The sequence below is a fragment of the Bubalus kerabau genome, chromosome 3 (genome assembly GCF_029407905.1).
Source record: "Bubalus kerabau isolate K-KA32 ecotype Philippines breed swamp buffalo chromosome 3, PCC_UOA_SB_1v2, whole genome shotgun sequence".
Lineage (NCBI taxonomy): Eukaryota > Metazoa > Chordata > Mammalia > Artiodactyla > Bovidae > Bubalus > Bubalus kerabau.
In genome coordinates this window covers 40975496-40999682 of record NC_073626.1, presented here as the reverse complement: position 1 = coordinate 40999682, position 24187 = coordinate 40975496, and the positions used below count along the sequence as shown (strand labels likewise).

The following is a 24187-nucleotide window of genomic DNA, read 5'->3' as shown; positions in this document are numbered from 1 at the left end:
AATATTCTTGCCTGGGAAATTCCATGGATAGAGGAGCCTGGTGGGCTACAGTCCATGGGGCTGCTAAGAGTCAGACCTGGCTTAGCAACTGAGCATGCACGCGCGCGCACACACACACACACACACACATTTCACTTAGTATAATACCCTATAGATCCATTTATGTTGTTGCAAATGACAATACTTCTTTATATGGCTAAATAATATTCCATTATATATATACTACACCCTACTCATATGACTGACCTTCCTACATAGTTGCTCCTGCCCCAGCTAGTGGTAGTTCTGACTTTTAAATCAGAACATCACCATGATAGCCTGTCAAAGGGGCGGCGAGGGACATACTCCTCTGTTAGTTTCCCTGGTAACTGATGAGCCAACCTGACATCAATTTCCCCTACAGCCAGGAACTCCTCCCTCCCCATCCTGGGAGCAAAGACGGCTGCCATGTCCTGGCTGCCTGCCGTCTGCTGCATGTGGTGGGGAGTTGCTCCAGGACCTTACTTTGGACATATAAGCTACTCTCATCCATTAAACCATTGATGGCTCTGTTGCTGACTCTAGGCTCTTTCTTTGGTCTTGAATCTGGGCAAGTATAGGCTTTGCAGGCCTTTGGGGTGCAGCCCAACAATTGCCCAAGTAGCCAAGAGACCAAGGAAACGCCTGTGAGCCCGAGACGCTGGTAAATAAGGACGGGGAATGGAAAGTTCTGGAGACCATCCAGCAGTGTGTGGAACCCCAGAGTTACAGGTGGAATCCCGGGGTGGCTGTCCACTAGTGTGTGGGGCCCTGTGGTGGTGCCCTTGATGAATGAGGGCTGCCAAGAGAGCACAGAGAACTCGGATACCTCTAAGGCTATTGCAGAGATACTGACCGCCATTAAAGTGGGAAAAAAGAAGTGAAACAATAAGCTAGTGGCCACAGCTGTGGGCTGGCTGTTGCTTTTTATGTTAAGGAAGGCTGCAGGTGCTGAGCTAACAAGTGAGGTAAAGGTGGACTGCACTGCTGATTCTTGTTCCTCTGAAAATGAGGCCTGTGAAATGTGATCGAATGATAATATATATTATTGTCTATTACTGTTATTTGTTTAAACTGAATTGTCTATTTAGAAACTGAAAGAAAAAATATCCCTGAAAATAGCCAAAATGGGAATCTTTTGCTGTTCTAAAACTAGTTTTTGAATATGCCATTAGAGAAAGTTAGCTTTCTAGAAGGAACTGGCATTTCTCTTTCTGTGCCTTTGAGATGTGAACTGTGCTCTCAGAAACTTTAATCATATTCGCTCTCTAACAGTGAAGGGAAAAAAAAAAAAAAGGCCTTTTTACACTCTAGCAGGAAAACTGAGATGCCTGGGTCATTTCAGATAGGAAATGGAACATTTAATAATGGAACATTAATTGCTGATTTGGTCTTTGCCTTTTTACAGGAGGAAAACTAAAGCATACGTTTTCCACTCAGGAAATGCTAGTATGACAGAGTTCACAAAAACTTGTCTGTTGATTTTTGCGAGATTAAGGTTTTTAAGAGTTAAGATTATTATCAGCCATTATTCTAGTTACTATAACCAAGTTCTTCACTGATTACACTGTAAGCAGGTGTTTGTGCCTTTTTAAGCCTTTTGTCATTTATAGACATTTACTGTACTCTGATGACGTTGCAAAGTGCTTAACCTTTTTTAAAATTTAATTATTGTTGAAGTATACTTGATTTACAATCTTATGTCAATTTCTGCTGTACTGCAGTGATTCAGTTATACATATATATGCACACATTCTTTTTTAAATATTCTTTTCCATTATGGTTTATAATAGGATATTGAATATAGTTCTCTGTGCTATACAGTAGGATTTTGTTGTTTATCCATTCCATATATAATAGCTTACATCGGCTAACCCCAACTTTTCACTCCATCCCTCTCCCAACCCTTTCCCCATTGGCCACCACAAGTCTGTTCCCTATGTCTGTGAGTCTGTTTCTGCTTTGTAGTTAGGTTTGTTTGTGTCATATTTTAGATTCTACATATAAGTGGTATCATATGGTATTTGTCTTTCTCTTTCTGACTTCACTAATATGATCATCTCTAGCTGCATTCCTGTTGCTATATATTATTATTTCGATCTTTTTCATGGCCGAGTAGTATTCATTTGTGCCTGGGAAATCCCATGGACGGAGGAGCCTGGTAGGCTACAGTCCATGGGGTTGCAAAGAGTCGGACACGACTGAGCGACTTCACTTTTACTTTTCACTTTCATGCACTGGAGAAGGAAATGGCAACCCACTCCAGTGTTCTTGCCTGGAGAATCCCAGGGACAGGAGCCTGGTGGGCTGCCGTCTACAGGGTCGCACAGAGTCAGACACGACTGACATGACTTAGCAGCAGCAGTATTCCATTGTGTATATGTACCACAATCTGTGAATGGACATTTAGGTTTTTTCCAAGTCTTGGCTATTGCTAATAGCGCTGCTATAAACACAGGAATGTATGCATCTTTTCAAAGTATGCTCTTCTCTGGATATATGCCCAGGAGTGAGATTGCTGGTCATATGGTAATTCTGTTTACAGTTCTCTGAGGAACTTCTGCACTCTTTTCCACAGTGGCTGTACCAACTTACATCCCCACCAACAGTGTAGGAGGGTTCCCTTTCCTCCACATCCTCTCCAGGATTTGTTATTTGTAGAGTTTCTGATGTGCTTCCCTGATGGTTCAGATGGCAAAGAATCTGCCTGCCGTGCAGGAGACCCAGGTTCAATCCCTGGGTCAGGAAGATCCCCTGGAGAAGGGGATGGAGAGTTTTTAATGATGGCCATTCTGACCAGTGTGAGTTGGTACCTCATTCTAGTTTTTGATTTGAAAAGTGCTTCACCTTTAAGAAGATTTATAGGAAAGACCTTTTTACAAGTACAGGTCTCAGATAAATTTCAGATCATTCTGCTGAACTGGGTAAGAAATTAAAGAATCCTGATGGAAGAGCTGAATGCTTCATAAAAAATTACCAAAAAGATTGGTCAGTGAGTGAACTGGTGGATATGGTTATAATTTTTATGGTTTTTATCTGGAATGTTATTGGCTTTTGTTTTGGGGTTTTTATTTTTTGGCTGTGCCAGGTCTTAGTTGTGGCATATGGGATCTTATTTATTTATTTTTCTTTTAAATTATTTTTCTTGGGATTTTTTTTTTTTTAAGTTGTGGCATGGGGGATCTATTTCCCTGACTAGATATTGAATCTGTTGTCGTTCAGTCACTCAGTCGTGTCCAACTGTGACCCCATGGACTGCAGCATGCCAGGCTTCCCTGTCCTTCACCTCCTGGAGCTTGCTCAAACTCATGTCCATTGAGTTGGTGATGCCATCCAATCATCTCATCCTCTGTTGTCCCCTTCTCCTCCCGCCCTCAATCTTTCCCAGCATCAGGGTTTTCCAATGAGTTGGCTCTTTGCATCAGGTGGCCAAAGTATTGGAGCTTCAGCTTCAGCATCAGTCCTTCCAAAGAATATTCGGGGTTGATTTCCTTTAGGATTGACTGGTTGGATCTCCTTGATTGAACCTGGGCCCCCTGCATTGAGATCTCAGAGTCTTAGCCACTGGACCACCAGGGAAGTCTCATGAAATCTTACTGGTTTTGATCTATGTTTCCCAGATATAGGGAAGCCCTTTCCCTCAAGTTAGTTATGACTTAACAGCAATTTTGTAAACTATACTTATGGGTAAAATTGAAACATTTTTATCTTCTCTCTGCCTGGTCCCCCCAGAAATTGGAGACTCTTGGATTCTGAGCAGCCTTGTCAAGCAACTGGGAAAGACTCTTCAGGCAGGTGCAGGAATCTTGATATTCTGAAGACCTCTAGAAGATAGAATGGAGAAGGCAATGGCAACCCACTCCAGTACTCTTGCCTGGGAAATCCCATGGATGGAGGATCCTGGTAGGCTACAGTCCATGGGGTCGCGAAGAGTCGGACACGACTGAGTGACTTCCCTTTCACTTTTCACTTTCATTCACTGGAGAAGGAAATGGCAACCCAGTCTAGTGTTCTTGCCTGGAGAATTCCAGGGACGGGGGAGCCTGGTGGGCTGCCGTCTATGGGGTCACACAGGGTCGGACACGACTGACATGACTTAGCAGCAGCAGCAGAAGATAGAAATCTACCACAGCAATGCCTTATGGCAGGTTTCTGGCCTGATGTGATCATTATTATTAATATTTATTTTCTTTTATTAACTTTGGGTGTTATTTGCTCTTCTTTTTCTAGTTCCTTTAAGTGTGAGATTAGATTGTGTTTGGTTTTTGTTTGGGGTGTGCTTTTTTTTTTTTTTTGAGGTTTATCTTGTTTCCTGAGGTGGACTTGTATTACTATAAACTTCCTTCTTAGAACGGGTTTTGCTGCATCCCATAGGTTTTGGATCATTGTGATTCCATTTTCACTTATCTCTAGGTATTTTTTTGATGTCCTCTTTGATTTCTTCAGTCACCCATTGGTTATTTAGTAACATACTGTTAGCCTCCACATTTGTGTTTTTCAATTTTTTTCTTGTAGTTGATTTCTAGTCTCACATTATTGTGATGGGGAAAGATGCTTGATATGATTTAAATCTTTTTACATTTATTGTGACTTGTTTTGTGGCCCACTGTGTATCAATTCTGTATAGAAGATATATCTATTGATGTAAGTGGGGTGCTAAAGTCCCCTACAATTACCTTACTGTCAATTACCATGTAGCTGTCAATTTCTCCTTTTGTTTATTAATATTTGCTTTACATATTTAGGTATTCCTATGTTTGGTTCATGTATATTTATAATTGTTACATCTTTTTTTGGATTGATCTCTGTCATTATGTAATGTCTTTCTCTGTCTCTTGCTATAGTCTTTTTTTTTAAGTCAACTTTTTCTGATATAAGTATCGCAACCCCAGCTTTCTCTTCATTTCCTTTTGAAAGGAATACCTTTTTCCATGCTCTCACTTTTTTGTTTGCTTGTTTATAATTTATTTGTTTTGTTTTTGTTTGTGCTGGGTCTTCATTGCAGCAGGTGGGCTTTCTCTAGTTGCAGCGAGCAGGACCTACTCTTCGTTGCGGTGCGTGGGCTTCTGAGCGTTGTGCTGGCTTCTCATTGGTTGCAGAGCACAGACTCCAGGCACACAGGCTTCAGGAGTTGCGGCATGTGAGCCCTAGAGCTTGGGCTCAACAGCTGTGGACCACGGGCTTAGTTGTTCCTCGACATGTGGAGTCCTCCCAGACCAAGGATCAACACATGTCCCCGGCCTTGGCAGGCAGGTTCTTATTCATTGTACCACCAGGGAAGTCCCATCCTCTCACTTTTGGCCTGAGTGTCATTAGATCTGAAGTGAGTCTCTTGTAGGCAGCGCATGTATGGGTCTTTTTCTTTTAATCCATTCAGCCACTTTATGTCTTTTGATTGGAGCATTTAGTTGATTTATATTTAAAGTAATTATCGATATGTCTGTGCTTACTGCCATTTTGTGTTTTCTGGTTGTTTTTGTAACTCTTTTTGGTTCCTTTCTTCTTGTTTTGTTCTCTTCCCTTGTGATTTGATGGCTATCTTTAGTGATATGTTTGGTTCCTTTTCTCTTTTTCTATGTGTGTATCTATTCTGGTTTGTGGTTACCACAAGGTTTGTATACAACAACATATATATATATATAAAATATGATTATTTAAAGTTTATGATCTCATAAGTTCAAATGCATTCTAACAATGCTGTATTTTTACTCCTCCTCACTCACTTTTAAACTTTTTGACCTCATATTTTATATCATTTTGTTTCATGTGTTCCTTAACTACTTATTGTGGATAAAGATGATTTTACTACTTTGGTCATTGAGCCTTTCTAGTGCCTTCATAAGTGGTTGATCTACTGCCTTTACTGTATGTTTGCCTTTACCAATAAAACTTTTCCTCCTGTAATTTTCATATTTCTGGTTGTGGTCTTTTCTGCTTAGAGAAGTCTTTTTAACATTTTTTATAAAGTTGGTTTAGTGGTGCTGAACTCTTTTAGCTTTAGCTTGTCTGTAAAACTCTTTTCTCCTTCAAATCCAAATGACAGCCTTGCTGGGTAGAGTATTTTTGGTGGTAGATTTTTTTCCTCTCATTACTTTGAATATATTGTGCCACTTCTTTCTGGCCTGCAAAGTTTCTGCTGAAAAGTTAGCTGATAGTTTTATGAGAGTTCCATTTTATGTAGCTAATTGTTTTTTTCCTTATTGCTGTTAAGGTTCTCTCTTTAATTTTTGCCATTTTATTTTATTTTGCCATTTTAATTACAGTGTGTCTTGGCATGCACATCCTTGGGTTCATCTTGTTTAGGACTCTGTTTGCTGGAATAGGATGCCTGTCTCCTTCCCCAGATTAGGACAGTTTTAGCTATTATCTCTTCAGATTTCTTAGTCCCTCGAACTGAGAGAGTAGCATGGAAACATACACATTACCATATGTGAAATAGACAGCCAGTGGGGATTTGCTGTGTGATACAGGGAGCTCAAACCCATGCTCTGTGATAACCTAGAGGGTGGGATGGAGTGGGAGGTGGGAGGGAGTTTCCTGAGGGAGGGGACATATGTGTACTTATGGCTGATTCATGTTAATATATGGCAGAAACCAATACAATATTGTAAAGCAATTATCCTCCAATCAAAAATAAGTAATCAAAAAAGAAGTTCTCAGTCCCTTTCTCGCTCTCTTTTTCCTCCTGGGATCCCTGTAATTTGAATTTTAGTACGCTTGCTGTTGTCTCAGAAGTCTCTTAAGCAATCTTTGCTCTTTAATTATTATCTTTTTTATTCAGTTTGGGTGATTTCTACTTTGCTGTCTCCCACTTTGCTGATCTATTTCTCTGTATCATCTAATCTACTGTTGATTCCTCCCAGTGTTTGTTTAATTTCAGTTATTGTATTCTTCAGCTCTCTTTGGTTCTTCTTTGTATTTCTAACTCTTTGTTAAAATCCTCACTGTGTTTATCCATTCTTCTTCTAAGTTCGTTGTGCATCTTTATGGTCGTTACTTTGAACTCTGGATCAGGTAGATTGCTTATCTCCACTTTTTTCAGTTCTTTTTTTCCTGAGATTTTTTGTCTTGTTTGAAACATATTTCCTCTGTCTCCTCATTTTGCCTGATTCTCTGTGCCTAATTTCTATGTGTTGGGGCCATTAACATTTCCTGATCTTGGAGAAGTGGCCTTATGTGGGAGATGTCCTGTGGGTCCTGGCTGCACACTCCCCTCTGGTCATCAAATCTATATGCTCTGGGGGTGCCCCTTATGTGGGCGGCATGTGTCCCTCTGCTGTGGTGGGGCTGAGCATTGCTGGCATGCTGGTAGTTGGGGCTGGCTCCTGGCCTGCTTGGCTGCCAGGCCCTGGCTCATGCGGTGGCTGCTGGGCTGCTGGTTGTGGGGGAGGGGGTTGGATCCCAGGGCAGCTGAGTGCATGGCTTGGAGGGTCTCAGAGCTGGTGCTGCCCACCCTCCGCCCCACCGCCTAGTACTAGTAGACTAGAGAGGGGCAAGATGGTGTTTGCCAAGCACGTGTGCTTGTGGTAGAACAATCTCCCCAAAATGACTTCCACCAGGCTCTGTATACCCAAGGGGAGTCCCAGGTGCCTCCCACCTCTCTCAGGGTCTCTCAAGGTCAGCAGGTGGGTCTGACCCAGGCTCCTTTCATATTACTGCCTGTGCCCTGGAATGCACAGTGAGATGTCACACACGACCTGTAAGAGCAGAGGCTCCGTTTCCTACATCCCTCTGGCTCTCCTGAAAGTCAGCCTGGCTATCCTTTAAAGTCACATGTTCTGAAAACAAATACAAATAAATAAATAAAAAGTCAGACATTCTGGTGGCTCCTCTCCCCAGTGCAGGAACTCTGGAGTGGGAACCTCATATGAGGCTTGGACCCTCACCTCTTGGGAAGAACTGCTGTTGCTGTGATTGTCCTCCTGTTTGCGGCTTGCCTACCCGGGGTGCAGGTCCTAACCACGCAGCATCTCTGCCTCCTCTACCCATCTCACCGTGTTTACTGCTCTATGTCTTTATTTGTAAACGATCTTTTCTGTTAGTCTTCAGGTTGTTCTCACACTCTACAGATAATCGCTCTGTAAATAGTTGTGATTTTGGGGTGTGTGTGGGAGGAGGTAAGCTCAGGGTCTTCCTACTCTGTCATCGTGGCCAGATCTACTCACAATTAATGTTCTTAGCTGTTGGCTTCTCCTCCCACCTTGCGAGCCCTCAAGGGCAGGAAAGCAGGTCTCCTTCATCTTTATATCACCAGCACCTTTCTCAAGACCCAGCACAAAGTCCAGGTCCAATGTATGTTTGCTGAACTTGACCATAAATGGGAGATTTCTTTTCAGGGGTGACGAAACCTGCCTGGGTTCCCTTAGACTGAATTATTTTGAACTCTGCTTTCCTCCCCTCCCCTGATGCTTTCCCTGAGCTTCACACAGTAGTTGGAATTAACTGCGGCTGTCTGGAGCCAGGTTAAACTCCCAGCGGTGCCGCTTTGTGTGTGATTCTAGGAGAGTGACATAACCTTCCTGGGCCTCAGTTTCCTCATCTGTAAAATGGGGAAAACAGTACGCTCAGTCCACAGCATTGTTGAGAGTTAAACCAGCATGAGTTATTATGGTCTATCTTATTTCTCTCTGCTAGACTGTCAGCACGTGAAGGGAAGCTCTTTTTCTAAATTTTTATGTCATTTATTTTATTTTTTGGTTGTGCTGGGTCTTTGTTGCTACGCGTGGGCTTTCTCTACTTGCGGTGAGTGGGGGGTGCTCTACGTTGAGGTGCCTGGGCTTCTCATTGCAGTGGCCTCTCCTGTTGTGGAGCACAACTCTAGGGCTCAGGCTTCAGCAGCTGTGGCCTGCTGGGTTCAGTAGTTGCAGCTCAATGGCTCTAGAGCGCAGGGCTCAGTAGTTGTGGCACATGGGCTTAGCTGCTCTGTGGCATGTGGAAGCTTCCCAGGTCAGGAACCGAATGCGTGTCCCCTGCGTTGGCAGGCGAATTCTTAACCCCTGGCCTACCAGGGAAGTCCTAAAGGGAAGCTTCACATCTCCCCTGGTACTTTTTGTATAACACTTGCACAAAGTAGCACTCTGTAAATGTTGACTTTAATTGGCAAGTCACCTGGAAATCCATACCAGTGTCATTTCCATATCTGGCTAACCCGTGGGAACTGTAATAAAGGGCAGGTCAGTGAACACCTAGTCAAGTGTAACCTATTCAGGGAGACAGAACCAAAGGAAACCAAGCCTGCCATGTGTATTTAAATTCTCTGAGCAATTCATCAAGCATGGCAGACAAAGGGAAATTGGTGGAGTTGTTTATTAAGACTGCCAACAATTGTTTGACCAAGTTTAAACTACCCTGAGGTAGTGAGGAAAAATATTTTGTTATGAATATGAAGTTGAATGTGCCCTGGGAAACGGAAAGTAGAGTTCAGTGGGTACTTCTCTGTTTAAATGTGGGGTGAGACTTGCAAAGAGTCGGGCACAGCTGAGTGACTGGACTGAACTGAACTGATCCCAAAGTGGGCTTCCCTGGTGGCTTAGATGGTAAAGAATCTGCCTGCAGTGTGAGAGAACTGGGTTTGATCCCTGGACGAGAAGATCCCGTGGAGAACCCCCTCCAGTATTCTTGCCTAGAGAATTCCACAGACAGAGGAGCCTGGAGGGCTACCATCCATGGGGTCATGAAGAGTTAGACAGGACTGAGTGACTAACACACACACACATCCCAAAGCGGAGAGCCGGGTTTCCTAAACCCCCGTGTATCTCAGGACCAAATGCAGGAAAGCAGAGACCTTTCCAGGTATTTGAGGCAAAAGGGGATTGAATAAGGAACTGGTTTCTTCTAAATCTTTGGAAGAGGACAAGAGGCTCTGTGCTAGGTCTCTGGGATGACCTCTGGAATAGCGTTGCTGAACCTGTCTGCCAGGAGAGCTGCTCCACCACCCTGCTCTGGAAGGTGGCAATCAGGAGGCCACTTTTGGAATTACTGATTTCCAAAAAACTCCACCACAATAGTAATCCAGGGATCTGGAGGTTACAGCTGCCCACAAGCTAGTGACAGATCACTGGAATGTGGCTGCAGAGAAACAGGGTGACTCATGATCTTGTTTGTCAGATGCAAAAGTGGCAAGAAGATGGCCTCTACCTCACTTCTGCCTTCCCAAGTTCACGATCCACATCCAGCCTTCAGGATCACAGCCACAAGGGAGGCACTTAATTATGGCTTTCCCCTCTGATACTCAGGAAGGTACAATGGAGGGCTTGGGAGCAAAGCTGGACCAGTTGATCCATATATCCCCATCCCCTCACTCACTGAGCTCCGGTTACTGGCTTTCTGGCTGTTCCTAAAACATGCTAAGCAGCCATGAAATTAAAAGATGTTTGCTCCTTGGAAGAAAAACCCATGATGAACCTAGACAGCATATTCAAAAGCAAAGACATCACTTTGCCAACAAAGGTCTGTATAGTCAAAGCTATGGTTTTTCTGGTAGTCGTGTACCCATGTGAGAGTTGGGCCGTAAAGAAGGTAGAAAGTGGAAGAATTGATGCTTTTGAACTGTGGTGTTGGAGAAGACTGGGAGTCCCTTGGACTGCAAGGAGATCAAACCAGTCCATCCTAAAGGAAATCAGCCCTGAATATTCACTGGAAGGACTGATGCTGAAGCTGAAGCTCCAATACTTTGGTCACCTGATGGGAAGAGCCAACTCTTCATTGGAAAAGACCCTGATGCTGGGAAAGATTGAGGGCAGGAGGAGAAGGGGACGACAGAGGATGAGATGGTTAGGTGGCATCACCAACTCAATGGACATGAGTTTGACAACAAAACTTGTTCCCTGTGCTTGGATCTTTGCATTTGTCTTCTCTCTGCTTGGAAAGCCCTTCTCATAGATCTTCCCCATCCTGTAAAGCACCACCTCCCCAGAGAGACATTCATCAAAGACCTTCTAGATGCCCCTCTCTACTGGGTCTTGGGCCTGTTTCTAAAACAGTCAATCATAAGAGGATAGAATTACTAAGAATGGCTAAATCTCACTATCTGGGATAAAACTCTATTATATCACCTTGCTTAATTTTATTCCTAGTAGCTATTACTAGCTGAAATTATTATTTATATATATATATTTTTGGCCAGGCCATGTGTAACGTGGGATCCTGGTTCCCCAACCAGGAGTCAGATCCATAGCCCCCACATTGGAAACTTGGAGTCTTAACCACTGAGCCACCAGGGAAGTCCCATGAATTTAATATATATACACTTACCTGTTCACCAGCTTATCACTTGTCTTCCCTCCTCAGAATGCAAGTTTCATGAGAGTAGGAACTTCGTTTTCTTCATTCCTGTACCAACATCTAACATACCTGTGCTCAATAAACATTTGTTGAACTAACCACTGAGAAATAGAGAGGACATAGCACTTTGGACTTACCTCTGTTACTTGATTTATCATATATTGTAATTACTCTGGGCACCCTTCTTGGTTCAGAGCCAAGACTGTATCTTGTTTTTTATTTTTGTTTCACTTCTTAGCACAAAGCCCAGCACATAGTTGACAAGCCCTGCATTTTGATGAATGGATAAATGAGAAAGAAGGCGTGAATGAACATGTTTAGGAAGCAAAAGTATGTTCCGAGTTGTCAGAATGTGGAGAAGGAGGGTGGCTATTGCACAAAAGTGATCCAATGCTAAATAAAATCATCTCAATCAGGCCAGAAAATGCCAGTGATTGTTGGATCAGAGTGAGGGGCAGGTGGGGTCAGGTTGAGTCAAGGTAGCCAGTAGGAGGCTCAGCCTGGGCAGAGGAAAATGCCAGAAGCTGGGAATCCTTGAAAAGAAGCTGCTGAGTGTCTACTAGTGGACTCCATAGGCCCTCTAGTTGCTTGGATACTTTTTACAACTGCTTTCTCCCAATTCTTTTGAATGGGATCCTTTTGTTCCCAATTGTTTGAGAAGCAAGACAGATGGAAGTTCCATTCTCCATATCATTCATAAAATACACGTGAGTCATGCTGTCGGGGTAAGAGGAAAAACAAACATCCCCTTTCATATATTTTATTTTTATTTTGGTTTTGCCACATAGCATGTCAGATCTTAGTTCCCCAACCAGGGATCAAACCTATGCCCCCTGCATTCGAAGCATGGAGTCTTAACCACTGAATCACCAGGGAAATCCCCCTTTTATTTTTTATTTGGCCACACTGCATGACTTGTGGGATCTTAGTTCCCCAACTAGGGACTGAACCCAGGCCATGGCAGTGAAAGCTTGGAGTCCTAACCACTGGACCTTCAGGGAAGTCCCCAGACATCCTCTTTTAAATAGGATGCAACCAGTGTTTCCCCTTGTAGGATGTATTTTGGAAAGGAAAGGAAGCATTGGTAGGAGGCAGAAGATTTTAGAAAAATATAAAGCCTTAATGATTTTTTAAACCTTTTTGTATCTTGAATATGTAAGTTATTTCTGACAATCACCAAATAATTGTTTACCTCAGCCTTTTTGTTTTTTAGTCGCTCAATTGTGTCCGACTCTTTGCCACCCCATGGACTGTAGCCCGCCAGGCTCTTCTGTCCATGGGATTTCCCAGGCAAGAATACTGGAGTGGTTGCCATTTCCTTCTCCATACATAACTGGGCAAACACGCAACATACACAAACACATGCCTTCACAAACACGGATACACAGACACAATCATATACACAAATAGGCACACCTAAGCAAAGCCCTTGTTTATGAAACAAAATTAACACAGTCAGAAGCTTTTTGTAAAACCTGTTTGCCAGGGAAGAAAATCCTAATTTATTTATTTTTAATTTAAACACTTCAATGGTTAAAAAAAAAAATCAGTTTTACTAACAAGTGGTGAGGGGCAGAGAGAAGAGGAAGGAAGCTGAGGAGCGTTTCTCGGGGCAGCTCGCTCAGTGAAAGGCTGTCCCAAGGGTCGGGGGCTCAGCCTTCGTCACCAGGGCAGGCTCACCTGGCGGCTGGCTCTCAGGGGCCCTCGTTAACCACTTGCCGGGGGGCAGGGTAATTGGAACAAGGAAAGTATAGCATCAGCCTGTGCGTCAAGACCCGTGATAGCCAGAAGAGACTGAAGAAAGGGAAAGATGAGGGCTTTAAAGGCCAAGAACAGCAATGCTCAATGTGGGGACTTCTGGGGCGAAAGAAAGCAGGGGAAATGGAGACCAGGGCTGGGAGGAAAAAAGAAGTAAGACCTATGGAAACATTTACACATCTTGAAACCGGTGGGGAGAAGTCAACACAGAATGAAGTCTGTCCTCCTTTGGACATTGGACTTACAGGTGACAGCGGTGAGGTGGGAAAGATGCTCAGAAATATTCCGTGGTTGTTATGCTCAAGAGCAGGCGCCCCTGGGACCGGCCAGCAGAGGCCGTGGGAAAAGGGGAGACCCCCTTTTCTCTGGGGAACTTCCGACCTGCTGGCTTCCTCTTGACACCGTTGTTCCCCTGTGCAGAGCCTTCACCCTGATGTGGAAACCGCGTAAGAGGACACAGCTCTACTGTCCCCGGGGGATTTGCACCTTCTCAGGCTCCCACCTTTCCATTTCCTCCCCTCCCCTCTCAGAGCTAAATCAGACTTTCTTCCAGGGCTCAGCTTAAATGTCTTCTCCTGCAGGAAGACTTCCCTGACTCTCCCACCTCTAAGAGTTTGGACTCCTCTTGTGGCCCCCAGTGCTCTCCCCTCAGTACCGATCATACTGGGGGTCCAAATGGCCCCTCAAGGACCCCCACCACTCAGTAGGTTGGGAGTCCTTTGGAATGTGTCCATAGTCCTTTGGGCTGTGACTTACTTTTTAGGGCATCCCCTGTTCTAGCCTTCTATGCAGTAAATACTCAGCAAACGTGGTGAAGAAAGCGAAGATGGAAAGTCAGAGGTTGTCACTGGGGTGAGGGGCAGAGCTCAGGGCACCTCCCTTCCCAGGGACTCCTGCGTTGTTCGAAAGGCTGGGAGATGAGGGGGTATTTCTAGTGTCAGCAGCTGGTACAGAGAGAGGATTAGGGGAGGAGGAAAGGGACAAGGAAGCTGACCTTCTTGTATCCTTTGTGGGTATTTCCCCACATGTAACTCTGTGACTATCCACAGTCTTCACCATCGTCTCCAGATGTGAGAAGAGAAAAAAAGGAGTAGGAAGAGGAGGTCAAAGGAGCGATCGTAACCCACCCCTCGCCAGCCCAGCTACCATAAGCATCATTTGAAAATCAAGGAACACCCTCTTCTGCTGAGGGGGTGGGTCCATTGACCCCACAGATATTTACCAAGCACCTGCTGTGTGCTGGGTGTTGTTCTAGGTGCTGGGAAAATAGCAATGAAGAAAATATGGCACTTACATTTTGGGGGGAACATAACTATTGGCCTGGCCAAAAAGTTCATTTGGGTTTTTCAGTTACATCGTATGGAAAAACCTGAAAGAACCTTTTGACGAAACCCAATATATACAGTAAGGCAGGTGATAGTATGTGTGAAGGAAAAAGTGAAGCAGGGTAGGGAATTCCCTGGTGGTCCAGTGATAACGACTCTGCGCTTTCACTGCTGAGGGCAAGGGTTCAATCCCTGGTCGGGGAACTAAGATCCATAAGTCATGAGGCAAACAAACAAAAACAATAAAGCAATCTTTTTTTTAAAAAGTAAAGCAGCGTAAGTGGGTTGGAGGGGGTGGGGGAAGGGCTGCTTCACAAGGGTTGGCAGGGAAGACCTTTGTGATGGCTTTTGAGCAGACTCCCGACAGAAACAAGAAAGAAAGCCAGTGGACACCTGGAGTAAGGAAGAGACAGGTGCAAAGGCCCTGGGGCTGGAGTGTGCTGGGTGTTTAAGGGGGACTGCAAGGCAGCCCGGGCAGCCGGAGCAGAGGGAGGGAGAGAAGGGCAGTGAGGAAGGAGGTCAGACAGATGACAGGGAAATGGATCACTCAGCTCTCAACACTCTATGACGATGGCTTAGTTTTCCTTGAGTGTGGCAGGGGGCCCCGGCGGGATATGAATAGCAGAGTAGAGGAGGAACGTGATCTTCCTTGGGTTTCAACAGGATCCCTCTGCCTGCTGGGTGGAGAACTGACTGCAGAGGGAGCAAGAGCTGTGTCAGGGAGACCGGATGCTGCTACTGCAATAACCTGGGCAAAAGATGGTGCCAGCCTGGGCCGGGACGGTGCCAGCGGAGGTGAGGAGCAGCGGTGGGATCTGAGTACACATTGAAGGTGGGGCTGGGAGGGTTTGCTGAGGGGTTGGATAAAGGCTGAGAGAGAGAGAGAGAGAGCCCAAGGATGATTCCTGGGTCCTTGACCTGAGCAACTAGAAGGGTGGAGGTGACAAAGACTGGGAGTTAAGGCAGCTTTCTGGGGGAAAACCACAGTATGGATTGTGACACCTTTTTATTTATTTTTGATTATGCTGGGTCTTCACTGCTGCGTGGGCTTTTCTCTAGTTGTGGTGACTGGGGGCTACTCCCTAGTTGCAGTGCGTGGGCTTCTTGTTGAGTTGGCTTCTCTTGTTGCAGAGCATGGACTCTAGGGTGCAAAGGCTTCATAGTTGCAGCACATGGGCTCAGAGGTTGCAGCTCCCAGGCTCTAGACATAGGCTCAATGGTTAGCTGCTCTGAGGCATGTAGGATCTCCCCACATCAGTGATGGAACCCATGTCTTCCGCATTGGCAGGCAGATTCTTTACCACTGAGATACCAGGGAAGCCCTCAACACGTTTTGAGATATGTGTGCGTGTGTGCTAAGTCACTTTAGTCGTGTCCAACTCTGTATGACTCTATGGATGTAGCCCACCAGGCTCCTCTGTTTTGGGATTCTCCAGGCAAGAATACTGGAGTGGGTCACCATGCCGTCCTCCAGGAAATCTTCCTGACCCAGAGATCGAACCCAAGTCTCTAACGCCCCCTGCATTGGCAGCAGGTTCTTTACCACTAGTGCCACCTGGACGCACGTATTAGTAATCAATTGCTTGGTAACAAATTACCCCCAAATGTAGCAGCTTAAGAGAACACACATTTATGTTACAGTTTCTGTGGATCAGAAACCCAGGGGCAGCTGGCACAGGTCTTCTGACTTGGGGGCTTTCACCTGCAGTGGAGGTGTCTGGCCAGGGCCATGGCCCCCTCAAAACTCAACTAAGGGAGGGTCTGCTGCCAAGCTCACTTAGGAGGTTGTTGCTTGGATTCAGGTCCCTGGGGGCTGTTGGTTAGTGACGTCCTTCCTGACCATGCTGGCCTCTCCAGATGCTCCCAGTGCGGCAGCTGGCTTCCTTCGGAGAGAGTGAACAACCCTGAGGTCATCGCGGTTTTGTAACCTAATCCTAGAGATGACACCCTATCACTTCTGCTGTGTTTGATTGGTTAGAAGAGGGTTGCTAGTCCAGCTCGCACTCAAGGGGAAGTGATGAGTGTGAATATCAGTTGGCAGGGACCTTTGGGAACCACGTAGAGGCACCTGCCACAGCACGGAGGCAGCGGGACCAATGAGTACATGTTTCAGGGAGAGGTCAGACCAGAGATGTCTGTATGGAGGCTACTTATGAGGGGCCTGGACAAGGAGAGCCGGGAATGACTGAGATGGAGGAGAGAAAGGGACCAAGGGCTGAGCCCGGGAGCTTGCCAATGCTTGCAGGTCGGGGAGGTTCAGAGGGGCCAGCAAAGGAGACGGAGAAGAAGGGCCAGTGACGTGGGTGGTGAACAGAGAGGGGTGACCCTGGTGTCTCAAAGGGCAAGAGAGAGATCTGTTTGCAGGTCAGAGAGGGATCAGCTGGTCAAAAGCCATGGAGAGGCCTGGCAAGAGAAGGCTCAGCTCAGGACTGGGTAGTGTGGAGGTCACCTTCACAGGAGTGGTCTCGGAACTTCCCTGGTGGGCCACTGGCTGAGAATCCCTGCAGGGGGCCTGGTCAGGGAACTAGATCCACATGCCTCAACTGAGAGCCCGCATGCCGCAGTGAAGATCGAAGATCCCGCGTGCCGCAACTAAGACCCGGCTCGGGCAAATCAACAGATATAGATTGAAAAACAAGAGCGAGAGTGGTCACGGTGGAGTGGAAGGGATTCAGGAGAGAACAGGAGGCTGGGAAGTGGAGGTCCACTTTCCAAGGACCCTTGGTGTCAAGCAGGAGCACAGCCTTGTAGCTGAGGCAGCAAGTGACTCTTAGTTGAGCTGATTCTTAGAACTCTGCTTCTTGCTCCACCACTTCTACACACACACACATACACACACATCTTGTAGACTAGAGCGTAGACACACACTATGAATCCTTAGTCATCAGCTTGAGGTTCCCTAAGTCCCAGATTAGCCACCCCTAGAGGATCTGGTTTAGAAGGCAAACAGCACTAAGCAAAAGCTTGTTGCTGACTGCCATCTGGTGGTCATTTTGGGACCTGCATGCTAAGTCGCTTCAGTTCAGTTCAGTTCAGTCGCTCAGTCGTGTCTGACTCTTTGCGGCCCAATAAATCGCAGCACGCCGGGCCTCCCTGTCCATCACCAACTCCCGGACTTCACTCAGACTCACGTCCATCGAGTCAGTGATGCCATCCAACCATCTCATCCTCTGTCGTACCCTTTTCCTCCTGCCCCCAATCCCTCCCAGCATCACAGTCTTTTCCAATGAGTCAACTCTTCACATGAGGTGGCCAAAGTACTGGAGTTTCAGCTTTAGGGTCATTCCTTTCAAAGAACACCCAGGACTGATCTCCTTCAGAATGGACTGGTTGGATCTCCTTGCTGTCCAAGGGACTCTCAAGAGTCTTCTCCAACACCACAGTTCAAAAGCATCAATTCTTCGGCACTCAGCTTTCTTCACAGTCCAAATCTCGCATCCATACATGACCACTGGAAAAACCATAACCTTGACTAGACGGACCTTTGTTGGCAAAGTAATGTCTCTGCTTTTGAATATGCTATCTAGGTTGGTCATAACTTTCCTTCCAAGGAGTAAGCGTCTTTTAATTTCATGGCTGCAGTCACCATCTGCAGTGATTTTGGAGCCCCCCAAAATAAACTTGCTTCAGTCATGTCCTATTCTTTGCAACCCCATGGGACTGTAGCCTGCCAAGCTTCTCTGTTCATGGGATTCTCCAGGCAAGAATACTAGAGTGGGTTGCTGTGCCCTCCTGCAGGGGATCTTCCCAACCCAGGGATTGAACCCACATCTCTTGCATCTTCCGCATTAGCAGGTGAGTTCTTTACCACTAATGCCACCTGGGAAACCCTTCTGGGACCTGGCCTAGATCTAAATCTGTGCACAGGGTGGTGGGAAGAGCTGAGCGAATTGTTCAAATACTACCAGGCACAAATTGTGTTCAGTAAAAGTGGGCTGCCATCTGTTTGGAGGAGTGTGGTCAAAACAGTGTCCCCAACTTCACTTCTACCATTTTTGGAAGGAAAAGGAATTATTCTAAAAGGAGAGCCCCCTTCTTAGCTTGGTAAGAAAGAAGAAACAGTTAGAACTGACATGGAACAACATGTTTCCAAACAGCGAAAGGAGTATGTCAAGGCTGTATATTGTCACCCTGCTTATTTAACTTATATGCAGAGTACATCATGAGAAATGCCGGGCTGGATGAAGCACAAGCTGGAATCAAGATTGCCAGGAGAAATATCAATAACCTCAGCTATGCAGATGACACCACCCTTATGGCAGAAAGTAAAGAAGAGCTAAAAAGCCTCTTGATGAAAGCGAAAGAGGAGAGTGAAAAAGTTGGCTTAAAACTCAACATTCAGAAAAGATCATGGCATCTGGTCCCATCACTTCATGGCAAATAGATGGGGAAACAGTGGAAACAGTGACAGACTTTATTTTTCTGGGCTCCAAAATCACTGCAGATGGTGACTGCAGCCATGAAATTAAAAGACACTTGCTCCTTGGAAGAAAAGTTATGACCAACCTAGATAGCATATTCAAAAGCAGAGACATTACTTTGCCAACAAAGGTCCATCTAGTCAAAGCTATGGTTTTTCCAGTAGTCATGTATGGATGTGAGAGATAAAGAAAGCTGAGCACCGAAGAATTGATGCTTTTGAACTGTGGTGTTGGAGAAGACTCTTGAGAGTCCCTTGGACAGCAAGGAGATCCAACCAGTCCATCCAAAAGGAGATCAATCCTGGGTGTTCATTGGAAGGAGTGATGCTGAAGCTGAAACTCCAATACTTTGGCCACCTGATGTGAAGAACTGACTCATTTGAAAAGACCCTGATGCTGGGAAAGATTGAAGGCAGGAGGAGAAGGGGATGACAGAGGATGAGATAGTTGAATGGCATCACCAACTGAATGGACATGAGTTTGGGTAAACTCCAGGAGCTAGTGATGAACAGGGAGGCCTGGCATGCTGCAGTCCATGAGGTCACAAAGAGTCAGACATGACTGAGCGACTGAACTGAAATTGAAGAGTACTTCAGGGAACCAAGTAGGACATTCACGTGAGAAGTTACAAGATCTAGATTCAAATGTTGTTTTTTGATACTGTATGATTTTGATCATATCAGTTAAGTGCTGAGTCTCAAATCTCATCAAGTCATAAAATGGGAACATTGGGGTTAAAATTATACACGGTGGTGAACGTAAAAAGCTCTCAGTAAAAGATGGTCTCCATTAGGGTAGTGGCATAAGCTCTCAGTGGGCTTGGGGTACATTTGTTGAAAACAGTTGTTGTCAACTGGGGGCAGTTTTGCCCCCACCAGAGAATGTTTGGGATTGCCTGGTGATGTTTCTGTTTGCCACAAGGCTGGGGGATGCTTCTGGCATCTAGTGGATGGAGGCTAGGGAGGCTGCTAGACATCCTATGATGCACAGGACAGCCCTTATGAGACAGAATGATCCAGTCCAAGATGTCAAGAGTGCTTAAGTTGAGAAATCATGGAACTTTCTTAAATGGGGATTCTTCTTGCCGTGTTAGGAACCAACATGAGGAACTGCTTTTTGAACACCATGAGGAAAGCAGAGTGATGCATGAAGCTGGAAGGGGGTTTACAGTTATACTCAGGAGTAAAATGAGGCTGAAGATTACTGCAAATGTCTGATATGGTGGCCACAAGCCTGCCACCTGTGGCTCTTGCAATGGAACCCAACTGAAGTGGAATAAAATTTTAAATTTGATTCCTGGATCTTAATAGCCACATCCCAAGTGCTCAACAGCCACATGTGACCAGTGGACAGCACTAACATCCAACAGTCACATCAGCACAGATTTTTCTATCGAGCAGCACTGCTCATAGAGGACTCAGCAGAACTAGGTGTCGGTGGGGCACTCCATCAGAGAAAAGTTAGAAACTGAGGCTGTGCAGAGAGCAGGGTACTAAGAGAGACCACAGCATACACCAAAGAGATGATTAAACAAGCACAGAGGCGGTCTTCAACTAAAGGCTAAAACAAGTCACAAACACACACATGTACAATAATTGATCCACTCAATCCTCCCTTCCCCCACCCGCATCCCCAAGAGCCATTCTTAAGCACTTAAAACTCAAGCACCCTGAAAAGGCAAGCAGAATCGACCCCAGGCAGGCAGGGCAGTAGGAGGCATCGCTGGGGAGTGCTGTTGCCCTCGCTTCCTTCTTCCTGGCACGGTTCAGTTCAGCTTGCAGTACAAGCTTCCCATCCCGACAGGTGGCCACGACTCGACTGTGCTGATGCTAGAGCGTCTGCGTTGGCCAATCTTGCTTACAGCCCTGGGGTCCTTGAAGATGGAGTATCCGTACTTGGTGACGAAGGGCAGGCAGAACAAGTGCAGGAGCATCCGCGAGATCTGGAAGATCAAGTGCAGGTACCTCAGCTCCTTGAACTGCTCTTTGATGGCCGTGTTGGTGAGCAGGATGATGGAGAGGCTGAGCAGCTCATAGATGATAATCCACACGCTGTAGCAGAGCATGCCCATGTAGTTGCTGGTGTGGATGCAGTAGAGGAACAAGGAGCAGACCAGAAGGGTGACGCTGGACAGGCTGATGCCGATGTTCTTCTTGTGGGTCACAACCCAAGAGACCAGCTCAGACTTGGTCTTCTGGTAGACGCTGAACCTCTCTTCATAGCCAAAGAAGGCAAACTCATTCACTTCAAAGATGAGGAACTGGACGGTGTTGAGGAAACAGAAGGTGCCTATCATGATGGAGTACTTCCTGTCATTCATTTTACACTTGTTTTACCAGAGACATTGGCTGCAGGGAAAAAAAAAAATGTGGAGGTACCCGATGAGAGGGCAGAGCTGGCCTGGGGCAAAGCCTCAAGCCACTAGATGTAAATGGAAGAGCTAACAGCAACAGTGATGGATGAACAAGCAACAGGCTGGAAGTCGAGGCACGTGGGCTCTGGCCTCGTTAGCTAAAGGGGAGCACATCCTTGGGAAGTGGGGGTGTCATTGACCTGGGATACTTCTCAGGAAGCTCTGCTGTTCCAGTAGCAGCTGTGCTTTAAGGTGGCATAGAGGGTACTCCTTTTGGTGTCAGGCTTGTGGGAATTAGGAAGCTCCTCTGTGGCTCAGATTGTGAACTCCTTATGGCCAAATCCAGACTTAAATTGAAGGAAGTAGGGAAAACCACTAGACCATTCAGGTGTGACCTAAATCAAATCCCTTATGATTATACAGTGGAAGTGAGAAATAGATTCAAGGGATTAGATCTGATAGAGTGCCTGAAGAACTATGGCTGGAGGTTCATGACATTGTACAGGAGGCAGTGATCAAGACCATCCCCAAGAAAAAGAGATGCAAAGAGGCAAAATGGTTATCTGAGGAGGCCTTACAAATAGCTATGAAAAGAAGAGAAGCAAAAGGAAAAGGAGAAAAGGAAAGAAATACCCATTTGAATGCAAAGTTCCAAAGAATAGCAGAGAGAGATAAGAAAGCCTTTCTCAGTGATTAATGCAAAGAAACAGAGGAAAACAATAGAATGGGAAAGACTAGAGATCTCATCAAGAAAATTAGAAATACCAAGGAAACTTTTCATGCAAAGATGGGCTTGATAAAGGATAGAAATGGTATGGACCTAATAGAAGCAGAAGATACTAAGAAGAGGTGGCAAGAATACACAAAACTGTACAAAAAAGAGCTTCACGACCCAGATTATCATGATGGTGTGATCACTCACCTAGAGCCAGACATCCTGGAATGCAAAGTCAAGTGGGCCTTAGGAAGCATCACTATGAACAAAGCTAGTGGAGGTGATGGAATTCCAGTTGAGCTATTTCATATCCTAAAAGAAGATACTGTGAAAGTGCTGCACTCAATATGCCAGCAAATTTGGAAAATTCAGCAGTGGCCACAGGACTGGAAAAGGTCAGTTTTCATTCCAATCCCAAAGAAAGGCAATGCCAAAGAATGCTCAAACTACCGCACAATTGCACTCATCTCACATGCTAGCAAAGTAAGGCTCAAAATTCTCCAAGCCAGGCTTGGAACCGTGAACCGTGAACTTCCAGATGTTCAAGCTGGATTTAGAAAAGGTAGAGGAACCAGAGATCATATTGCCAACATCCACTGGATCATGGAAAAAGCAAGAGAGTTCCAGAAAAACATCTGCTGCTGCTGCTGCTAAGTCGCTTCAGTTGTGTCTGACTCTGTGCGATCCCATAGACGGCAGCCCACCAGGCTCCCCCGTCCCTGGGATTCTCCAGGCAAGAACCCTGGAGTGGGTTGCCATTTCTTTCTCCAATGCATGAAAGTGAAAAGTGAAAGTGAAGTCACTCAGTCGTGTCCGACTCCTAGCGACTCCATGGACTGCAGCCTACCAGGCCCCTCCGTCCATGGGATTTTCCAGGCAAGAGTACTGGAATGGGTTGCCATTGCCTTCTCCGAGAAAAACATCTACTTCTGCTTTATTGACTATGCCAAAGCCTTTGACTGTGTGGATCACAACTTTGACTGTGGAAAATTCTGAAAAATATGGGAATACCAGACCATCTGACCTGCCTCCTGAGAAATCTGTATGCAAGTCAAGAAGAAACAGTTAGAACTGGACATGGAACAACAGACTGGTTCCAAATCAGGAAAGGAGTACGTCAAGACTGTATACTGTCACCCTGCTTATTTAACTTATATGCAGAGTACATCATGAGAAATGCTGGACTGGATGAAGCACAAGCTGGAATCAAGATTGCCGGGAGAAGTATCAATAACCTCAGATATGCAGATGACATCACCCTTATGGCAGAAAGTGAAGAAGAACTAAAGAGTCTCTTGATGAAAGTGAGAGTGGAAAAGTTGGCTTAAAACTCAACTTTCAGAACACTAAGATCATAGCAGCTAGTCCCATCACTTCATGACAAATAAATTGGGAAACAGTGGAAACAGTGACAGACTTTATTTTTATGAGCTCCAAAATCACTGCAGATGGTGATTGCAGCCATGAAATTAAAAGACACTTGCTCCTTGGAAGAAAAGTTATAACCAACCTAGATAGCATATTCAAAAGCGGAGACATTACTTTGCTGACAAAGGTCCGTCTAGTCAAGGCTATGGTTTTTCCAGTGGTCATGTATGGATGTGAGACTTGGACTGTAAAAAAGCTGAGCACCAAAGAATTGATGCTTTTGAACTGTGGTGTTGGAGAAGACTCTCAAGAGTCCCTTGGACGGCAAGGAGATCCAACCAGTCCATCCTAAAGGAAATCAGTCCTGAATATTCATTGGAAGGAGTGATGCTGAAGCTGAAACTCCAATACTTTGGCCACCTGATGTGAAGAACTGACTAATTTGAAAAGACCCTGATGCTGGGAAAGATTGAAGGCAGGAGCAGAATGGGACGACAGAGGATGAGATGGCTGGATGGCATCACCGACTCGATGGACATGAGTTTGAGTGAACTCCAGGTGTTGGTGATGGACAGGGAGGCCTGCCATGCTGCAGTCCATGAGGTCGCAAAGAGTTGGACACAACTGAGAGACTGAACTGAAGTATCTAGAATAAAGATAGATGGATTTCCCTGCTGGTACAATAGTTAAGAATCTGCCTGCCAATGCAGGGGACACAGGTTCCATCCCTGGTCCAGGAAGGTTCTACATGCTGCAGGGCCACTAAGTCCTCGAGCCACAACTACTGAGCCCACATGCAGCAACTATTGAAGCCCATGCACTCTAGAGCCCATACTCCCCAACAAGAGAAGCCCCTGTAATGAGAAGCCTGTATATCACACCTAGAGGGTAGCCCCTGGTTGCACAGCTAGAGAAAACCCGTGTGCAGCAGCAAAGACGAGGGCAG

The 24187-nt window shown here is 45.6% G+C and overlaps 1 protein-coding gene and 1 long non-coding RNA gene across 2 annotated transcripts; one reads left to right on the top strand and one right to left on the bottom strand.

Moving 5' to 3' along the window:
• Positions 1-222: 222 nt before the first annotated feature.
• Positions 223-20389, top strand: LOC129647632 (uncharacterized). Its single transcript, XR_008712398.1, has 3 exons — positions 223-682; positions 15048-15179; positions 19899-20389. It is a non-coding gene; the product is annotated as an uncharacterized LOC129647632 (long non-coding RNA).
• Positions 20390-20532: 143 nt separating this feature from the next.
• On the bottom strand, positions 20533-21721 carry TMEM217B (transmembrane protein 217B). The gene has a single exon (XM_055574690.1). It carries the CDS (start codon positions 21123-21125, stop codon positions 20571-20573), a length of 555 nt encoding a protein of 184 aa, XP_055430665.1. The 5' UTR covers positions 21126-21721; the 3' UTR covers positions 20533-20570.
• Between the last annotated feature and the right edge of the window lie 2466 nt (positions 21722-24187).